The 23,661-nt window shown below is 35.9% G+C and overlaps 1 protein-coding gene across 1 annotated transcript in view; it reads right to left on the reverse strand.

Annotated features, from left to right (window-relative positions):
- The window catches only part of LOC149807940 (GPI alpha-1,2-mannosyltransferase 3-like), a 55,697-nt gene that overhangs the window by 11,787 nt on the left and 20,249 nt on the right, over nucleotides 1–23,661 (reverse strand). The window contains exon 6 of the mRNA XM_089972184.1: nucleotides 13,074–13,331. Within this exon, the coding sequence (XP_089828310.1) occupies nucleotides 13,074–13,331 (258 nt within the window). The remainder of the gene's footprint in view (nucleotides 1–13,073; nucleotides 13,332–23,661) is intronic.

The following is a 23,661-nucleotide window of genomic DNA, read 5'->3' on the forward strand; positions in this document are numbered from 1 at the left end:
TAATTCAATGGAGCAACTGTCCAATCTGAAGAACTATCATAGTCAACAAAACAGAATTCAATGGAGAAACTGTCCAAGTTGAAGTACTATCATTGTCAACAGAAACTGATTCAATGGAGAAACTGTCAAAGTTGAAGTACTATCATTGTCAACATGATAGAATTCAATGGAGAAACTGTCCAAGATGAAATAATATCATTGTCAACAGAAAAGAATTCAATGGAGAAACTGTCAAAGTTGAAGTACTATCATTGTCAACAGGATAGAATTCAATGGAGAAACTGTCCAAGATGAAATAATATCATTGTCAACAGAATAGAATTCAATGGAGAAATTGGCCAAGCCGAAGTACTTTCATTGTCAACAGAATAGAATTCAATGGAAAAACTGTCAAAGTTGAAATACTATCATTGTCAATAGAACAGAATTCAATGGAGAAGGTGGACAAGCTGAAGTACTATCATTGTCAACAGAATATAATTCAATGGAGAAATTGGACAAGCTGAAGTACTATCATTGTCAACAGGATAGAATTCAATGGAGAAATTGGACAAGCTGAAGTACTATCATTGTCAACAGGATAGAATTCAATGGAAAAATTGGACAAGCTGAAGTACTATCATTGTCAACAGAATAGAATTCAATGGAGAAATTGGACAAGCTGAAGTACTATCATTGTCAACAGGATAGAATTCAATGGAGAAATTGGACAAGCTGAAGTACTATCATTGTTAACAGGATAGAATTCAATGGAAAAATTGGCCAAGCCGAAGTACTTTCATTGTCAACAGAATAGAATTCAATGGAAAAACTGTCAAAGTTGAAATACTATCATTGTCAATAGAACAGAATTCAATGGAGAAGGTGGACAAGCTGAAGTACTATCATTGTCAACAGGATAGAATTCAATGGAAAAATTGGCCAAGCTGAAGTGCTATCATTGTTAACAGAATAGAATTCAATGGAGAAATTGGACAAGCTGAAGTACTATCATTGTCAACAGGATAGAATTCAATGGAGAAATTGGACAAGCTGAAGTACTATCATTGTTAACAGGATAGAATTCAAAGAAAAAATTGGCCAAGCTGAAGTGCTATCATTGTTAACAGAATAGAATTCAGTGGAGAAATTGGACAAGCTGAAGTACTATCATTGTTAACAGAACAGAATTCAATGGAGAAATTGGCCAAGCTGAAGTACTATCATTGTCAACAGGATAGAATTCAATGGAGAAATTGGACAAGCTGAAGTGCTATCATTGTCAACAGGATAGAATTCAATGGAGAAATTGGACAAGCTGAAGTACTATCATTGTCAACAGGATAGAATTCAATGGAGAAATTGGACAAGCTGAAGTGCTATCATTGTCAACAGGATAGAATTCAATGGAGAAATTGGACAAGTTGAAGTACTATCATTGTCAACAGGATAGAATTCAATGGAGAAATTGGCCAAGCTGAAGTGCTATCATTGTTAACAGAATAGAATTCAATGGAGAAATTGGACAAGCTGAAGTACTATCATTGTCAACAGGATAGAATTCAATGGAGAAATTGGACAAGCTGAAGTACTATCATTGTCAACAGGATAGAATTCAATGGAGAAATTGGACAAGCTGAAGTACTATCATTGTCAACAGGATAGAATTCAATGGAGAAATTGGACAAGCTGAAGTACTATCATTGTTAACAGGATAGAATTCAATGGAAAAATTGGCCAAGCTGAAGTGCTATCATTGTTAACAGAATAGAATTCAATGGAGAAATTGGACAAGCTGAAGTACTATCATTGTCAACAGGATAGAATTCAATGGAGAAATTGGACAAGCTGAAGTACTATCATTGTCAACAGGATAGAATTCAATGGAGAAATTGGACAAGCTGAAGTACTATCATTGTTAACAGGATAGAATTCAATGGAAAAATTGGCCAAGCTGAAGTGTTATCATTGTTAACAGAATAGAATTCAGTGGAGAAATTGGACAAGCTGAAGTACTATCATTGTTAACAGAATAGAATTCAATGGAGAAATTGGCCAAGCTGAAGTACTATCATTGTCAACAGGATAGAATTCAATGGAGAAATTGGACAAGCTGAAGTGCTATCATTGTCAACAGGATAGAATTCAATGGAGAAATTGGACAAGCTGAAGTACTATCATTGTCAACAGGATAGAATTCAATGGAGAAATTGGACAAGCTGAAGTGCTATCATTGTCAACAGGATAGAATTCAATGGAGAAATTGGACAAGCTGAAGTACTATCATTGTCAACAGGATAGAATTCAATGGAGAAATTGGACAAGCTGAAGTACTATCATTGTCAACAGGATAGAATTCAATGGAGAAATTGGCCAAGCTGAAGTGCTATCATTGTTAACAGAATAGAATTCAATGGAGAAATTGGACAAGCTGAAGTACTATCATTGTCAACAGGATAGAATTCAATGGAGAAATTGGACAAGCTGAAGTACTATCATTGTCAACAGGATAGAATTCAATGGAGAAATTGGACAAGCTGAAGTACTATCATTGTCAACAGGATAGAATTCAATGGAAAAATTGGCCAAGCTGAAGTGCTATCATTGTTAACAGAATAGAATTCAATGGAGAAATTGGACAAGCTGAAGTACTATCATTGTCAACAGAAAAGAATTCAATGGAGAAATTGGACAAGCTGAAGTACTATCATTGTCAACAGGATAGAATTCAATGGAGAAATTGGACAAGCTGAAGTACTATCATTGTCAACAGGATAGAATTCAATGGAGAAATTGGACAAGCTGAAGTGCTATCATTGTTAACAGAATAGAATTCAATGGAAAAATTGGCCAAGCTGAAGTGCTATCATTGTTAACAGAATAGAATTCAATGGAGAAATTGGACAAGCTGAAGTACTATCATTGTCAACAGGATAGAATTCAATGGAGAAATTGGACAAGCTGAAGTACTATCATTGTCAACAGGATAGAATTCAATGGAGAAATTGGACAAGCTGAAGTGCTATCATTGTCAACAGGATAGAATTCAATGGAGAAATTGGCCAAGCTGAAGTGCTATCATTGTTAACAGAATAGAATTCAATGGAGAAATTGGCCAAGCTGAAGTGCTATCATTGTCAACAGGATAGAATTCAATGGAGAAATTGGACAAGCTGAAGTACTATCATTGTCAACAGGATAGAATTCAATGGAGAAATTGGACAAGCTGAAGTGCTATCATTGTCAACAGGATAGAATTCAATGGAGAAATTGGACAAGCTGAAGTACTATCATTGTCAACAGGATAGAATTCAATGGAGAAATTGGACAAGCTGAAGTGCTATCATTGTTAACAGAATAGAATTCAATGGAGAAATTGGACAAGCTGAAGTACTATCATTGTCAACAGGATAGAATTCAATGGAGAAATTGGACAAGCTGAAGTACTATCATTGTCAACAGGATAGAATTCAATGGAGAAATTGGACAAGCTGAAGTACTATCATTGTTAACAGAATAGAATTCAATGGAAAAATTGGACAAGCTGAAGTACTATCATTGTCAACAGGATAGAATTCAATGGAGAAATTGGCCAAGCTGAAGTACTATCATTGTCAACAGGATAGAATTCAATGGAGAAATTGGACAAGCTGAAGTACTATCATTGTTAACAGAATAGAATTCAGTGGAAAAATTGGACAAGCTGAAGTACTATCATTGTTAACAGAATAGAATTCAATGGAGAAATTGGCCAAGCTGAAGTACTATCATTGTCAACAGGATAGAATTCAATGGAGAAATTGGACAAGCTGAAGTACTATCATTGTTAACAGAATAGAATTCAATGGAGAAATTGGACAAGCTGAAGTACTATCATTGTCAACAGGATAGAATTCAATGGAGAAATTGGACAAGCTGAAGTACTATCATTGTCAACAGGATAGAATTCAATGGAGAAATTGGACAAGCTGAAGTACTATCATTGTCAACAGGATAGAATTCAATGGAAAAATTGGCCAAGCTGAAGTGCTATCATTGTTAACAGAATAGAATTCAATGGAGAAATTGGCCAAGCTGAAGTGCTATCATTGTCAACAGGATAGAATTCGATGGAGAAATTGGCCAAGCTGAAGTGCTATCATTGTCAACAGGATAGAATTCAATGGAAAAATTGGCCAAGCTGAAGTGCTATCATTGTTAACAGAATAGAATTCAATGGAGAAATTGGACAAGCTGAAGTACTATCATTGTCAACAGGATAGAATTCAATGGAAAAATTGGCCAAGCTGAAGTGCTATCATTGTCAACAGAATAGAATTCAATGGAGAAATTGGACAAGCTGAAGTACTATCATTGTCAACAGGATAGAATTCAATGGAGAAATTGGACAAGCTGAAGTACTATCATTGTTAACAGAACAGAATTCAATGGAGAAATTGGACAAGCTGAAGTGCTATCATTGTCAACAGGATAGAATTCAATGGAGAAATTGGACAAGCTGAAGTACTATCATTGTCAACAGGATAGAATTCAATGGAGAAATTGGCCAAGCTGAAGTGCTATCATTGTTAACAGAATAGAATTCAATGGAGAAATTGGACAAGCTGAAGTACTATCATTGTCAACAGGATAGAATTCAATGGAGAAATTGGACAAGCTGAAGTGCTATCATTGTCAACAGGATAGAATTCAATGGAGAAATTGGACAAGCTGAAGTACTATCATTGTCAACAGGATAGAATTCAATGGAGAAATTGGACAAGCTGAAGTACCATCATTGTCAACAGGATAGAATTCAATGGAGAAATTGGACAAGCTGAAGTACTATCATTGTCAACAGGATAGAATTCAATGGAGAAATTGGACAAGCTGAAGTACTATCATTGTCAACAGGATAGAATTCAATGGAGAAATTGGACAAGCTGAAGTACTATCATTGTTAACAGAATAGAATTCAATGGAAAAATTGGCCAAGCTGAAGTACTATCATTGTCAACAGGATAGAATTCAATGGAGAAATTGGACAAGCTGAAGTACTATCATTGTTAACAGAATAGAATTCAATGGAGAAGGTGGACAAGCTGAAGTACTATCATTGTCAACAGGATAGAATTCAATGGAGAAATTGGACAAGCTGAAGTACTATCATTGTCAACAGAATATAATTCAATGGAAAAATTGGCCAAGCTGAAGTGCTATCATTGTCAACAGGATAGAATTCAATGGAGAAATTGGCCAATCTGAAGCACTATCATTGTCAACTGAATAGAAAACTGCTAACTAATCCTTATCAAAAGATAGGACATATAAAAAGATCACGTGTTGTGATGCAAGCTGACAGAATAAGTGAATTTAATATTATCGGAATGTCATGGCCACCAGGCCAAAATATATTCCATTACCATGTCAAACTTTCTTTCCCATCAACTCAGTTCAAAACATGCACACAGTTTTGCATTCATGTGCTGCTACTTTAACACTTTCCATACAATTCTAAAATCAACAACATAAATAGAATTCATATCATATTGGGGTTTATCAAAATAATATATGATGCCTCTAAAGATATCTACATGTATGGTATATATATGGTATGTATATTTTGATTTGCTCCAGTACATAGTTTTTTGTCCTAAAGTTTGAAACATTATGGCAGCTGACCAAAGAGTTCAATAACAAATGCAATACCATCCAAACAAAGCAACCCAATAAACACTTGCCAATCTATGACTGAAAACAGACCAATTTGTTATGTAGCACAAGTTTAAATTGATGATGTCACACATTTTAGTGACATGATTTTTATCTATGTCACGCATGTACAAGCTGTGGCGAAATGGCAGACAAGTCCAATTTTGAACAGAGTAATTATAAAATTTGATGACAAATTAACAAAATCCATTGGAGAGATAAATGTTGAGCTGGATGCTTTTTATGGAGGTAAAGCACTTGCTAAATCAGGAATTAATTGATGGTTGAATTGTTTGAGTGATAATGGGAGACTATTAATTGTTGTTGTTGTGGGGTTTAACGCCATTTTTCAGCACACGATAGGCTATACATGGCGGCCAGTATTAATGGTGGAGGAAGAACCCGGGAAAACCCCGGAAAGAACCACCGACCCATGAGAAGCTACTGGCAAGCTTTCTCACATACCCACATTGGCTGAATCTTAGACTCGAACCGCCGCAGACAGAGGTGAGATGGCAGTGATCCGTAACGAAGAGCGCTTTAGACCACTCGGCCACTCGGGGCCCCGGAGACTATTAATGACAATGTAAGAAAAGATCTGACAAAGACATCTTTTTCAAAAGAAATAGTTGATTCTGTTGAAGTTTATGTGAAGCAAAACACGTGTGGACAGTTTTCATTTGTAAGTACAGAGGAAATTCTTACAAAGGAATAAGGAATGTACAGGGTTTGTGCATACTGGGTGTCCAGATTACTTGATGGTTTTAAGAGTAAAGATCTGCTGGGAGTTATTAAACAGGTACAAAGTAGAGGGCTAAAATTTCTTAAATGAGACCAGTGCATCAGATGAAAAGTGAATACACTAATTTGAATCTGAGACTAAAAGACAAAGCAGTGTATTGAAGCACATAAGTTTACCATTGCCTGTAAAATAAAGTCTTTTCAAATCTGCTGGAAAGGGTTATGTGCATGTTCTTCAACACACAAGGAATAATTATGAACCCAGAGGTATCAGAGATCACCACAGTGAATGGACAATAGCATGCCATGGTAATAAGCTATAATTTACATGAGGCTAATCCAAAAACTGTTCACATCAAATGAGGAGTGCTTCATTTTGTACCAGGATTATTCCTTTGCACACATATGCAAGTCTAAACTGCAGAATTTACAAAAACTTCATACAAAAAAGTTGACCACCCATCATAAGCCCTTTTTTAGTGCCTTGTGACTCCTGGCTTTTTCCATACCTGAAAGATCTGTTATGGTGAAACCATTACAAAAGTAGAGAAGAACAAAGGGGTGCAATCACTAGGTCACTATAAACACAGTCACATGATGGGTTGGTGCATGTGTTTAAGACATGGGTCACCAAATGAGAGATGCACATTTAGTTTAAGGGAACTTACTATATGAGCTACTAAAATTGCTGTAAACAGTTGCATAACATTTTATTTATAGCATTTGTTATTGTGATCAAACATTGTATTTACTCACTTAAAACTGTGTACTGTTTGCTTCAAGAACAACTTATTATATTCTGTATCTCTGAACATTGACTAAGTGATTAAATTTTCCCACATAATTTGTTTTCTTAAATTTCAATGACACTCATATTAATGTATTATCTGCATGATCGTTGAGTTCTGTATTGGATGAAAGTGTGTAACAAAATACGTTTTTTGATACTAAAGAAAGTCAAGTCTTGCTTGCTGAAATGGATCAGCTTTTTCTCAAGATAAGATCTTTTATGCATTTTGTATTCTCTCCAAACATCCATAAAATTACATGTACTCCAAACATCCATACAAATTACATATACTCCAAACATCCATATAAATCATACATACCCCAAACATTGACAAAATTACATGTACTCGAAACATCCATATAAATTACATATACTCCAAACAGCCATATAAATTACATGTACTCCAAACATCCATATAAATTACATGTACTCCAAACATCCATACAAATTACATATACTCCAAACATCCATATAAATCATACATACCCCAAACATCAACAAAATTACATCTATTCCAAACATTCATATAAATTACATATACTCCAGACATCCATATAAATTGCATATACTCCAAACATCGACATAATTACATGTACTCCAAACATCCAGAAAATTACACATACCCGAAACATCAACAAAATTACATGTACTCCAAATATCCATATAAATTACATCAACTCCAGACATCCATATAAATTACATATATCCCAAACATCGACAACATTACATGTACTCAAAACATCCAGAAAATTACAAATACCCAAATGTCAATAAAATTACATGTACTCCAAACATCTAAATAAATAACATATACTCCAAACATCCATATAAATTACATGTACTCCAAGCATCCATATTAATTCCATGTACTCCAAACATCCATACAAATTACATGTACTTCAAACATCCATACAAATTACATGTACTCCAAACATACATATAAATTACATGTACTCCAAACATACATATAAATTACATATACTCCAAACATACATATAAATTCCATGTACTCCAAACATACATATAAATTACATGTACTCCAAACATACATATAAATTACATGTACTCCAAACATACATATAAATTACATATACTCCAAACAAACATATAAATTACATGTACTCCAAACATTCATATCAATTACATATACTCCAAACATACATAAAAATTACATATACTCCAAACATACATATAAATTCCATGTACTCCAAACATACATATAAATTACATATACTCCAAACATACATATCAATTACATATACTCCAAACATACATATAAATTACATATACTCCAAACATACATATAAATTCCATGTACTCCAAACATCAATCAAATTATACATGCTCCAAACATCCAGAAAATTACACACTATGAAGATCACATAATGATTCTCTTGCATGTGGGTTGTTCACAGAGTTTTGTGTGCTCCATTCATTAATTTAAAAAGTTAGATAAAATCACCTATTATTATATAATCATTATTAAAATCTGCCAAATTGCCATAAAAATGTTTGGAAAAATATGTGTAATCTTAGTATCATGATCTGTTTTTTACATCATAGATTTTGATTCATGTGTATTAGATTAGATTTTATTCAATTAAGAGTCAAAATTATTTAATAATAGCAATATCTTTAGCTTTACTTCCAAGATTACAAAATTAGCATTTATAGACTGCTTACAAAGTTGTCTATTTCAACTAAACATGTGCCTTGTACAAATATATGCCATACACTGTTTACGAAGTAGTCTTTTTCAACAAAACATGTGCCTCGTACAAATCTATGAGGTGCACTGTTTACGAAGTGGTCTTTTTCAACATAACATGTACCTTGGACAAATATATGCTGAGCATTACTTATAAAATTGTCTATTTCAACTAAACATTTACCTTGTATATATGCTAAGCATTTTGTTTCTTAAGAAAATTTACAATGCCCTTTATTTTCTGTCTATTACCTAAACTTTGTCAGGGGGCACAGTGTTACACTCTTATCCATCTAAATATTCTCTATTCTAAAATTTGACAATAATCATTTGCAAATCACATTTATTAACAGGAGACAAAAGGTTTAGAAAAAGTCCATAGAATGAAGTCAAAAAATGAGACAGCATAAAAAACAACAAGAAAAGTTTCAAATCAATAGATGGAAAGTGCTAATGTTCTACAAATTCATGTATGTGATTTGAGAGTATTCGATCAATTATACACATCACTCTGCCTGACGATTCATGTATGAGTGTATTGATTATTTGATCAATTATACACATCACTCTGCCTGACGATTCATGTATGAGTGTATTGATTATTTGATCAATGATACACATCACTCTGCCTGACAATTCATGAATGGGTGTATTGATTCTTTGATCAATTATACACATCACTCTGCCTGACAATTCATGAATGGGTGTATTGACTATTAGATCAATTATACACATCACTCCGCCTGACAATTCATGTATGAGTGTATTGATTATTTGATCAATGATACACATCACTGTGTCTGACAATTCATGAATGGGTGTATTGATTCTTTGATCAATTATACACATCACTGTGCCTGACAATTCATGAATGGGTGTATTGACTATTAGATCAATTATACACATCACTCCGCCTGACAATTCATGTATGAGTGTATTGATTATTTGATCAATGATACACATCACTGTGTCTGACAATTCATGAATGGGTGTATTGATTCTTTGATCAATTATACACATCACTCTGCCTGACAATTCATGAATGGGTGTATTGATTCTTTGATCAATTATACACATCACTCTGCCTGACAATTCATGAATGGGTGTATTGATTCTTTGATCAATTATACACATCACTCTGCCTGACAATTCATGAATGGGTGTATTGATTCTTTGATCAATTATACACATCACTCTGCCTGACAATTCATGTATGAGTGTATTATTTGATCAATGATACACATCAATGTGACAGTTCATGTATGGGTGTATTGATTGTTTGATCAATGATACACATAACTGTGTCTGACAATTCATGTATAAGTGTATTAATTGTTAGATCATCCATACACATCATTGTATCTGACAATTCATGTATGTGTGTTGATTATTAGATCAATGATACACATAACTGTGTCTGACAATTCATGTATAAGTGTATTAATTGTTAGATCATCCATACACATCATTGTATCTGACAATTCATGTATGTGTGTTGATTATTAGATCAATGATACACATAACTGTGTCTGACAATTCATGTATAAGTGTATTAATTGTTAGATCATCCATACACATCATTGTATCTGACAATTCATGTATGTGTGTTGATTATTAGATCAATTATACACATCACTGTGTCTGTCTGGCAATTCATGCATGGGTGTATTGATTATTAGATCAATCAAATTGTAATTTACAGTTCCTAATGATTTTTGTTTGACAAATTTCATTTATAAACCTACTGAATCCAGATAATTTCATATGCACATACACTTGTACATACACACACTTGCACATACAAACACAGATGAATAAACATCCCAATACCTTGCACCTAAAACACAAAAAAAAACAAATGTTGACAAACAGACATACACATACTGATCAAAAAACACACTTAAAATCATTTACCCCCCCCCATCCCAGCTAGACTTGCTAAATATCAAGGAATCACCTCAGAGGATTAACGTGGAAAGCATAATCAAAAACTCAATAGTTACTATACATTTCAAAGCATAATAAATGTTGTATAATCTGATTTGAGGTATCAGTCAATACTTACATATAAATTGATATATCAAATAATATAAATATACCATACAAATAAAACTATTAAGAAAAGAAAACAGTATTTCATTCCAAGAACAATGAACTTCAATTATTTCAACAGAACTTAGAAGAATTGGCAAACATTATAAATTTAAATCGACATTATTAGTCAAAGGGAAGTAACTCTACAAATATCTCTTTGAGCACTCTCCTCAACACAACGTTTGCAACAAATATTTATATTTCCATAATGAAAAAACAAGACCTGTAATTTTCATACTGTGTAATTTAGTTAAACTTTATGATACCATTAATAAAACCTAAGTTGCAAAATAGTATTAGAATACAATAAACTACACCATATGAAGAGTTATATAAAGGTCATTTACATCTTTCTCTCTTCTGGATTTAAGTCTCTCCATGATATTGCATGCCTTTTTACATGTCTGCTGTATTATATTTTTAATGCATTGGCACATCTGACAGTGCTATCATTCCATGTGTGTGAAATACAGAGTCTGCTTGTGTGAAAACAACATCCCTGCCAGATAAAAACTGATATAATAATAATACCTGGGACATGCCTAATTTATTAAGGATTCCCTTCCTAATCTTTTGGCGGACTATAAACATATACAAAGATTATCCCTCTAACATATTCTTCCTCCAATCCTGGGACTTTACAGTATGTTATCTTGTCATTCAGAAAATGTTATCCTGTGAGCAAATGAATGTACCATATTTTGTAGGAAAGTTGTATAATTACAGATCATTCTTTCGCTCATGGTTGTCCATTCTTAACATTTTGTTTTTGTGGGGTTTTATATTGTTCTTTTAAATCTTCCTCTTTCTTACTAAATTTCCCAACAATTCCATGTTCTAATTTTATCATCTCCATCTTTAGCTCTTTCATTACATTTTCAAATAAATTTTTCATCCCAACAATTTTCTCAACTTAAAACCTACTTAAGTCATCCATTTTGTTAACCACTTTTTTACTCCAATTCTTCAAAAAAAAATCTGTTGAAAACTTTCTTCAACTATTTTTACTACTATCCTTATCTTCACTGCAACCTCTGTACTTTCAATCATTGGATCACACCTTTTGCAGTGACCAAACTGTCAGCCTCCATGAAGAATGGTTGAGAGGTTCTTTCACTTTTTTAATTCTAGGATCCACTCCAGTTTCAAGTCTGGAATTTACTCATTTTATTTTCCTTTAAAAGCTCTAAGGACTGTGAAATATTACTCGTATAAAGATCTGATAATATGCAGGTGGGTTGGTGATATGGTGTACATATTTAAAAAATGTATGTTTTTCCCCATTAATTCAAGTACCAAAAAGCACCTTGCGGCTTTTAAATACCCATTACATCAGCCAAGTGGGGATCTCAGATTTTCTGGTGCTATACACAGTAAAATTGGAATTCAACAGTCTTACCAATGTTGATCAAATCTTGCTCAGCCATTCAAGAAATGTCAAAAATAGGTTTCCCAATTGGTTACTAAGGTAGCCACAACACTAATGTTTCAGCCATGCTCAGCCATTCAAGAAATGTCAAAAATAGGTTTCCCAATTGGTTACCAAGGTAGCCACAACACTAATGTTTCAGCCATGCTCAGCCATTCAAGAAATTTCAAAAATAGGTTTCCCAATTGGTTACTAAGGTAGCCACAACACTAACGTTTCAGCCATGCTCAGCCATTCAAGAAATGTCAAAAATAGGTTTCTCAACTGGTTACTAAGGTAGCCACAACACTAATGTTTCAGTCACACCAGATCCAATTTTGAAATGTTCATACCAAGTCTGATCAAAACTGGCTGAATTGTTCTGAAGTCAACAACAGGTTTTCCATTTTTTGGGTTGCTATGAAAGCCATTCTGCTGCTAGGGAAGCTTTCCTAAACACAATTTTGACACAGCTTGTCCAGATAAACCCTTGTGCTAAATTTAATCCAAAAATTCCCAGCAGCTTTTGAAGGGAGTCAAATATAGCAATGTTAACACATACTGGATGCAGGGCCATATCATTAGCTCACTAGGCCTTATAACGAGGTCAGCTGAAAACTTACACTTCATGCATATCACTTGACAAACAGCTTACAACTCACCTAAATATCAAGATGTACCATATAATGACAAACAGCAGCACTTTATTCTTGGATTTCCAGGCACCCAACACAAATGGGTACAGATGAGTGGTCATTACTACAGGAAATCCCTGGGTTAGGTACCAGTGCCAGGGGTGTGTCCCATAGAAAGCCCCACCTCCACTCAGTATATTAAACTGCAGAAAATTCAGCTGCACCAAGATCCAGTCTCCATAGAAAATTCTATCAATGATAAGTGACAGTACCAAGCAGACAGATCTGAAACAAGAAATGTAATATAAATCATGAAACTGAGTTCATTTGTTTTAATTGTTTAAATACAATGTATATTAGATTCAGATTATTTGTAACATAAAATTATTTTTTGGGAATTACCACGTATGTATTTGAAATGGCATCAAACAGGCAGTACAGAAATGAATTTGTTTTAAATAATGTGGTTCTTATATTTTTTAAAATTCCTTTATGAATTCAATGATAAATTCCCATACAAGTGAATTAAATCATACATGTATTTAGGTGAAGTTAAATACCTTAAGTGAAGGCATGAGATTTAGATAAACTGACTGATTATGATATTTAAGGTAACCCCACCCAAAATGCACACAGTACAATAAAGAATGCGACACAATCATAGTACAGTAGAAGGCATTCACCATGAATGAAGAATGCCTGATGCAATCACAGTACAGAAGAAAATATTCATCCACAAGCAAAGAATGCCTGTAAAGTCACAGCACAGTAGAAGGCATTCATCCATAAGCAAAGAATGTCTGATGCAATCACAGGCATGAGAAGGGTATTTTTACTCATGCATATGGCATGGAAATGATATGTGGTAAAGATCACCTATAACATTTCACTGGGGTCTGGGTTTTTTATAACACTGTAGCCCAAAATGTCACACCAACTTTTATCATTTATTTTCAAAATGTTTACTTTTGTTTCCATATTGATGTACATGTGGATGATGTTGGAGATGCATATAGTAAACAAGTTTCACCATTTGCTGAAAGTGTCAACACACATGTACATGTAACAGCTGGAAAGCAAATGACAATGATTTTATTAATGTTCAATGTTTTGTTAATTACTTTCTTCAGTGACATGCTACTGCTCATAAAAAGTCAGGTATGTCACTCTGACCTTGTTGGCAACTAATGTCTGCTAAACTATCTAGAACATAGTTGGCTCAGGGTACAATGGCTGGTCCTACAGCATCATCATCCTCATCACTTCCAGTAGCAGAAAAGTCAGTCACTTCTCATAGATCATTAATTTAAAAAACAATGTATTAAATTGTTGGAATAGCACATGTCAATGTCACTATCAGAATTAACATAATCTGAGAAATCAACTTCTCGTTACCAGACCCAAGCAGGCATAATACAGCAAAACTATCTCATTATCAGCACCATCATTTGATATATCTGTTTGCTCACTAAATCCTGCCTGAACAAAACACTCAAATTTTGTTGTCAAAGCTTGTGAGGCATCTTTGAAATGGAGCATATCAGCACCTTATCTTCAAATTACAGCTGACTCCATCAGGGCCTTCCATCAAAGTTGGAGGGTGAGTTGCTACATTAGGTAGGTGGCTTGGGGGACCTATCCCATTGCGATAGTTGTTTTCTTTTAAAGTAGCCGGGCATAATGCAATAGTAGCCAGGTGAATTACCCAGCTTCTTGATGATGAGGAAAACCTGTCTCCTTGATAATGAGGAAAACTCAGCTCCTTGATGATGTGTTACTTATATTTGATTTAATTTATATTTAATTTAATTTAATTGTTTGTAGGTTTTAAAATCTTTTATTTTCAATTTCATTATGTGTCAATGTAATGTAATTTTGTTTACTATGAATTTGATATCTTCCAGAAACTTCAGTTTGACCTAATCTTTTTATAAATACCTAATAATAGAACACTGTTTCTATTTTTGGCTTGGTTCCTGGCCTTGATTCAGAAATCACCGAGACAAGGTAACAACTTTTTATTTCTATTTTATTCTTGGAGTAAAATGACTGGTTTTTATCAAGGTCATACATGATTTTATAATGTAAACAGCTTATATTTCACAATTCTGGGTTTTCCGAAATTGTGCATTATTCAGGCTTTTTACTGATGTCTATAGAGAAATTAATTAATTGGGCATTTACACTGGAAAGTGTGTATTTGTGACCAGTTTGGACTTATATTTGAATTTTTTTTCAAATTATTTGGATTTCTAAACAGATTAATTCTTTTTCCTGGAAATATTTGAGTGCTCATACAGAATTCTTGGACAAAGACATTTATTTGTTTTATTCGGAAATTCAAACACAGGAATATTGTTAGTGGATTTAAAAAAAACTGTAGACACATCTGTACAATAAAGTCTACAGTATATGTCATGGCCTTCCATTTTGGATTTTTGGTCAGGACTCAAAGTTGAATTCATTAGAACTTTTCATTACTAGGACTTCTAAAATATAATTCTTGGATTATCTTTGGATTTGATTCTTAAAACCGCAAGTTCTTATTTTTTCATTTTTACAGTGCTTTTCCAGGGAAATAAATTTTTTGTTAAATTTTTAAAAGCTTGTCGTTTTCACTCTTCTTTTGTTACCTTTTTGTTAGAACCTAAACATGTAACATAAGAGATGAGGAAAACCCAGCTCCTTGATGATGAGGAAAACCCAGCTCCTTGATGAGGAAAACCAAGCTCCTTGATGATGAGGAAAACTCAACTCTTGATGATGAGGAAACCTGGCTCCTTGATGATGAGGAAAACCTGGCTCCTTGATGAGGAAAACCCAGCTCCTTGATGAGGAAACCTGGCTCCTTGATGAGGAAAACCCAGCTCATTGATGATGAGGAAAAAAACCTGACTCCTTGATGATGAGGAAACCTGGCTCCCTGATGATGCGGAAAACCCGACTCCTTAATGATGAGGAAAACCCGACTCCTTAATGATGAGGAAAACCCGACTCCTTAATGATGAGAAAAATCCAGCTCCTTAATGATGAGTAAAACCCATGTCCTTGATGATGAGATCTCCTTGATGATGAGGAAGACCCAGCTCCTTTTTTACATTAGCAAGATTTAGTGTAAGATGTACTCAACAAACATATATAGCTAAAATTTAAATGATGCTAAATTATTTGGTCAAAAATGTACCAAACAAAAGCATTTCTTTTCATGCCCCAATTGCATTCAACCTGCAATCTGTGACTCTAAATTACATAAGAGCAAGGTGTCATTATCATGCCTCTGTAACCATGTGCCTTTGTTACACCTTGCTTCTTTACTGATTAAAACTGGTGTAATTATCATGCTTTTGTCACTACATGCCTTTGTTACATCTTGGTTATATAGCAATTATGAATGAGGTGTGATTATCAAGCCTTTCATCTCTCAGGGACTTTGTTATGCCTTTGTTACTCCTTTCTTTTTTTAAATGACTGCCATTGTTTACTTGCATTTGGTGTGTTCAGTGATAAAAAAAACCCATCATAACTGAGCTGATTTTCTCTGATAAACCACACAAATCAATCATCAATTAGCAAAGAAAAATCAGCTCCGACACTTTTGAATGTAGAGCAATTAGGAATTTGAACGAGGAAATTAAACTTGAACATTTAAATTGGTAAACAAATTTTTATACAAGAATGTAAAAAAAGTGAACATTTAATTATGAAAACAATTTATACAAGACTGTAAAAACCCATCTTTAATATAGTTTGTTTTAAAATGTAACCATGAGTCTACCAAACCACAAAAGGAAGTACTAAAGTCTGCCCAATAAAAGATAAAAGGAACTGTGGTTAAGGCACTAGATTTGCGACCATAAGGATGCTAGTATGTATCACCTACCAAGATGTGTCTTTGGAGAAGGTACTTTATTTGCAATCCAAGGGGAACTTACTTTATCTGCAATCCTTGGGGAAGGTAATTTATTTGTGATCATTGGCGAAGGTACTGTATTTGCCTTGCATCATATAACTTCAAAGTGTTGGTGTCCCGTGAAACACCAAACCAAATAAAAGGTACTTTATTTATGATCCTTGGCAAAAGTACCTTATTTGCCTTGTACTCAAGGGAAATAAATTATCTGTTGAATTTTACAAAATTTTACAAACTTTGTTGGTTTTCACTCTTTTCTGTTACTCAGCTAAAGACCATAGAGTTGTAACATCAGTTATGTGTGTGTGTGATTTGGATTTTTAACAAAGCTTTAACAATTTTTCAGTCATATTGCTATGATTTCTGCAGTGTGGCAGTTTATAGTGATGTCTAGCACTGGGGCATCATGCCGCAGACATGTAGCATGATGTCCCACCCAGTCATATTATCCTGACACCAGGCCTACCAGTCCTAACACTAACCTCTTAATGCTGAGCACCAAGCGAGGCAGCTGTTAATACCAATTTTATAAGTCTTTGGTATGACTCGGCCGGGGATTGAACCTATGACCTCCTGCATCCAAAGCAGATGCTCTAACCACTAGGTCAACAGAGCATTCAACACTAGTTATAAAAAGGTCATGGAAAAAACTGGTTCACTGAGAAAGACAATTGCATTTCTTAAATTACTAAAACATGAAATAGACACTGTTTCCCTATTTACAATGTATTATCTTAACCTCCAAACTAAGAAATACTAAAGTGAGATGATTTATGACATATTTCTTACAGATGGCATAACGTAGATTTAGTTCACTGTACTAACCATTATCTAATCTGACCTGAAAACACAGAACAAAAATCTGCTATCAATCAAATTGGTTTGTTGACTGATTGATTGATTGGTTGATTTTTAATGGCGCATCAGCACTGTTAGGCTATTTAGCGCCAAACAAAGCGTTATTTGTATAATCTTTTAAAACTTATAAAAGGTCCTATATCGACCAGCGATATAAAAGAACAAATGGTTGAAATTAAAAACGGTAAGATGGTAACGGTGCAAAATAAAGCTTCCCGATCAACGAGAGATGTAAAAAAGATGAATAGGTAATAAAATGGGACGGAATATATATTGCATAAAACTGCACAAGGCGATAGCATAAAAGTCAGAGTTTAGAGTAAATATTTACGGCTTTCATGAACTCTATAATACGAGTGATGTTTACAGTATCAAAAAGTTCTTTCATGTCATGCACAATGTAATAACGATCGCGCGTAGGTTGTAGGTCAAAGCACTCTATCATAAAGTGCTTGACAGTGAATGGTTCATTGCAAGAAACGCACTCTGGTGGGTCTTCACCCTTTAGTATGTGGGTGTGGGTGATATAAGTATGACCAATTTGGATTCTTGCAATGACTATCTCCTCCCTACGAATGGTTCTGTAGGAAGGATTCCATTCTCCTAGAGTTGGCTTGATTGCATGAAGTTTGTTATTCACGGCATCATTCCATGATGTCTGCCACTTCTGACGAAAGAACTTTCTGATACAAGGTTTAAAATCAGTATATGGTATTTTAAAATCAGATGGTTCTTGAGTAAGGGCCATTTTAGCAGCGCGATCTGCTTTTTCATTACCTTTAATGCCAATGTGGCTAGGTAACCAACAGTATATTATATTGTGGGAGACACTCAGCTCGGTATTTTTGAAGAGTATGTTTTTTAATAATGGGTTCTCCAGTTTTCTATTGTGTAGTGACTGGAGTACTGATAGCGAGTTGGAGAAGATGATACTGTTTAAAATATGTTTCTTTTCTATATGTTGCAGAGCAAGGTCTATTGCTCTGATTTCGGCTGTAAAAATTGATGCTCCATTTGGTAAGCGAACTTGCGTTGTGTGATTTCCACAAACAAAGGCTGCAGCAGCCTTTTCCTCATCCTTTGATCCATCAGTGTAAATTCTGGTGTAGTTTTTAAATTCGGTGAGGAGTTCATGGTAAGAGTTGTGGAAGACAGAAGGGTTTATTTCTGATTTTTTCCCATCGTGTAGCGTAAAACGTACTTTTGGTTGTTTAATTAACCAAGGTGGTGTTTCGGAGATGGACGTTTTCTGAATTTTAGAAAGATCTATATTTGTAGTGTCAAGGCTGGGTGATATTCTAATGCCAAAGGAAGGTATGGCGTTTGGTTTATTTTCGTATAAAGTTTTGTATTTGGGTTGAAAAACAGCCGAAAAAGTAGGATTCAGAGGGTTTGATTTTAATTTGAGAGCATACAGAAAGCATTTCTCTGCGATGCGATAACGGTGGTTCATTCACCTCAGCTTGAAGGCTTTCACACGGGGATGTTTTAAATGCTCCCAGAAGCAGTCTTATTCCCTGAAGATGAATTGGATCAAGCATTTTAAGATATGACTTTCGGGCTGAACCATACACAATGCAACCATAGTCTAGTTTGGAGCGAATAAACGTTCTGTATAAATTTAGGATGACTTTTCTATCAGCACCCCAGTCAGTGTGCGCTATTACTTTAAGTAGGTTAAGTGCTTTTAAGCATTTAGCTTTTAAGTTCTTTAGGTGTGGAATAAAGGTCAGTTTTCTGTCAAAGATTATACCTAAAAATTTTGTTTCCTCAACAACTGGAATAGGTGTTCCATCCAGCGTGAGGTTCGGTTCATCGTGATGTTTTCGTAGCTGACAGAAATGCATGCATACCGTTTTTGATTTCGAGAATTTGAAACCGTTTGCATTGGCCCGATTTTGAATTTTGTTTATATTTTGCTGCAGTTGTCTTTCAATTGTATGCATGTGCTTTGACCGATAACATATTAGAAAATCATCAACGTATAACGAGCAATCCACACCAGGAATCAAACACTTGGTGATGCTATTAATTTTGATGTTAAAGAGCATCACAGATAAAATACTGCCCTGGGGCACTCCCATCTCTTGCTCATGCAGATCTGAGAGGGTAGAGCCCACTCGTACTTTGAATTCTCTGTCTGAGAGAAAATTGGATATGAAAGAGGGCAGATGGCCTTTTAGACCTAGATCGTTCAGGTCATTTAGTATCCCGTACTTCCATGTCGTGTCATAGGCCTTTTCTAAATCAAAGAAAACCGCTACTAAATGTTCTTTCTTAATAAATTCATCGTGAATAAATGTTTCCAGTCTAACCAGATGATCACTGGTGCTCCGGCCATATCGAAAGCCACTTTGGAAAGGAGATATTAAATTGTTAGTTTCCAAATACCAGACAAGCTGAGAATTGATCATTCGTTCCATTGTTTTGCACACACAGCTTGTGAGTGCAATTGGTCGATAGCTGTTGGGGTCTTGGCTATCTTTACCGGGTTTGGGGACTGGTATTACAGTTGCTTCTTTCCAGATTTTTGGTACATTACCAGTAATCCATAAATCATTGAAGAGTTTCAAAAGAGATGTTAAAGATGATTCAGGAAGGTGTTTCAAAAGCTGGTAATGTATTTCGTCAGGCCCAGCGGAAGTATCATGGGCCTTATCTAAAGCCTCCCTAAGCTCCGATAGTGAGAACAATTGATTATAACTTTCCGAGTTGTTGGATGTGAATTTTAAACGTGACTTTTCTTTTTGAGTTTTAAGTTTTCGGAAGGCTTCTGAATAATTAGATGATGAGGAATTTTTCGAGAAACTGTCAGCAAGAATATTTGCAATGTCACGTTTTGAACTAAAGTTGTTATTGTTCAGTGTCAGATGTCGGAGAGGGTTTTGTTTTCTCTTTCCGTTTATTTTGCGCATAGTGTCCCAAACTTTCTTAACAGAGGAACGAGAGTTTAAAGAAGAAACATATTTCTTCCATGATGCTCTTTTACTTTCTTTGATTGTGCGGTGAGCTTTGGCCCGGAAAATGCGATATATATTTAAGTTTTCGGGCGTCGGGTGATTATTGAATTTTTTTAATGCTTCTCGGCGTTGCCGTATGGCTTCCTTACATTCCTTAGTGAGCCAAGGTTTTAGGGTTCTTTTACAGTTTGTTGAGGACTTGGGGATAGATTCTTCTGCAATGTCGGTTAAAATAGATGTAAAATGCTGAATGGGATCGTTAACATTGAAAACTGTATCCTCATTCAGCCTAGTTTTACAGAGTGTTTCGAACTTGGCCCAGTCGGCCTTCTTTAAATTCCATTGTGGAATTACTTCATGAATTGTAGAGTTATGATTTACAAGGGAGATTGGGAAGTGATCGCTGCTGTGAAGGTCATCAGTGACCTTCCATTCATAGTCCAAAAGCAGCGAAGGAGAACAAATTGTCAAATCGATGCATGTGTATGTACCCGTGCCTGGGTGTAAATATGTAGGTGTTTTGGTATTATATAGACACAGATTGTGTCTAGAAATAAGGTCTTCAACTTTGTGACCTCTGTCACTTATATGATTCGATCCCCATAAAATGTTATGGGCATTAAAATCCCCGAATAAAACAAATGGCGCGGGAAGCTGTTGAACAAGGTTGTATAATTCGCTTGGTACTAGGTTAATGTTTGGTGGTAAGTAAATAGAGCAAAATGCAATCACTCGATGTAGAGTGACGCTTACAGCAATGGCTTGTAAATTGGTGTTTAAATGAATGAAGCTATGAGGAGCTCTGTTGTTCACAATAACAGAAATTCCTCCTGATGCCCTATCAACATTTGGAGAGCAGGTGTTAAACAGGGAGTAGTTTTTAAATGTGATATTGTCCGTATCTTTCAAGAATGTTTCTTGAAGGCATAGTACCGCAGGATCATGTTCGTTTAAAAGCAGGAGAATATCATTGTAATTTGCTTTAAGTCCTCGACAATTCCATTGTATGATAGTGTTTTTCATTATAAATTTAAATTAAAGATTGTGGAGCTAGGTTAGACCTTTCGCAGAGGGAATTTGTTTTGTTATTTCTCTGGAGGAAGTACGGGGGTGAATTTTTTGTTTGTAGGTCTGGAGTTCCCTTGGGCGCATGGAGCAGATTCTTCTGCATCCATGCTCTCGATGTCTCCAAACCTGCCATAAAGCCTGATGGGGTCATCCGACCCCTCCCGCTGCCTGTTTCCATGAGATTTATTTTTGTTTCCTGGCGACTTAGGTTGTTGGGCATTGCCGAATGCAGCCCGTGCAGACGCCGTGCTTCTCTGTGATTGGTAATGAGGGGTGTCTGAGCCTGGTGCTGAATCGGGCGCTTCCGTCTGCGTCCGAGCGTCCCTCGCTGCTTTAGGATTGCTCTTCACCACAGTGGAGAAGGACGGGCCAGGATGGGCCGCCCCCACCTCCGGCCTCTGGACAGGGAATATTATCCGTGCACTCCACCCTCTGAACTTCCTTCTCTTGTTTCCAGGCATCGCAATCCCTGGAACCTGCATGGTGCTCCCTTCCACAGTCGACACAATGCGGAGCCGCCCCACAGTCAGCCTCCCGATGAGAACCCTCTCCGCATCGGCCACACACCTGGGTTCCAGAGCAGCGGTCCTCGCGATGGCCGCACTCCTGACACTTATAACATTGAAGGAGGCCTGGAATGTAGATGTCAACTTTCACTTGCAAGAAGCCAACCTTGACCACCCTGGGCACAGCTGGCCCGCCGAAGGTGAGTACAACGGTGCCGGTGTCCTGCAGGTTATTATTACGTTTGATACGTATTCGACGGACTGCAGTGACACCTTCACTTTTCATTCCCTCAACGACATCCGCGTTGGTGACTCCAGCCAAGCCACGACAGCGAATCACGCCTTTGGATGTATTGAGTGTGGTGTGAGCGAATGAGGTCACTGGAATATCGAAGAAAGTTTTTATTTTCTTGATATTGTCTGACTGACCTCGTCGCTCACATTCCACGAGAAGGCAACCCGATTTCATTTTTTTTACGCTCTTTGGCGTACCAATCAAACCTGTAATTGTTTTCTCGATCACAAAAGGAGAGAGTGAAGCAAGGGATTTTGCGGCATCTTTAGATTGTATTACCATGAAGCGTGGAAATGTGTCCACACTACATGGTTCGTCGTCCGAGTCAGATAAAGTTTTCGTACGTTTATTTTGATTTTTTTGGAAATATCCATTTTGGCTTGATTAAAAATTCAGCACCTGTGCTCCCCACCCACCAAGGAGCCCAACAAGGGGACACTTTTCAAGTGTCAGGGATACACAGATGCCATACTCAGTTGATAAAATTACCTTTGATTGACCCTGAAGTCGCCAATTTCTAAGGTCGGTAAAATTACCCCCCGATTGACCTGTTAAGCCACCGCCTTCTAGAAAGTCTTCTAAGACTTGGAAAAGGGAAAGATAAAGGATTAGAATACAGGGGCAGCGGTGGTATCAAGAGAGATACAAGGAGAAAGATAAAGGAGGTGAGAGAGTAAATAAAGACTTCCTAGGGCTCGGCGTGACCAGCCGATTTGTCGGAACCGGGCCCATCCTGACCACCCGTCTAAGAGAAGTAGAGGCCAAAAGTAGTGTATTGCAGGGAAAGCCTCTGCTCAACTACCAGGATCCTTTCCTCCTCCGAAACGGGACACAACCCACGGCAAACAGGTTGCCTCTACTTAGTCGCCTTTTACGACATGTAGCGAGGCACGTCGGGCCAATTCTACAACCCCGGACCTGCAGGGGGATCAAATTGGCTTGTATAGAGAAAGCAAATGCCATTGAGTGATATAATGTTAAAAACAACACTTAGTAAACATTAAGTAAACACCACTGA

The sequence above is a fragment of the Sinohyriopsis cumingii genome, chromosome 1 (genome assembly GCF_028554795.1).
Source record: "Sinohyriopsis cumingii isolate HCF-2022 chromosome 1, ASM2855479v2, whole genome shotgun sequence".
NCBI classification, from domain to species: Eukaryota; Metazoa; Mollusca; class Bivalvia; order Unionida; family Unionidae; genus Sinohyriopsis; species Sinohyriopsis cumingii.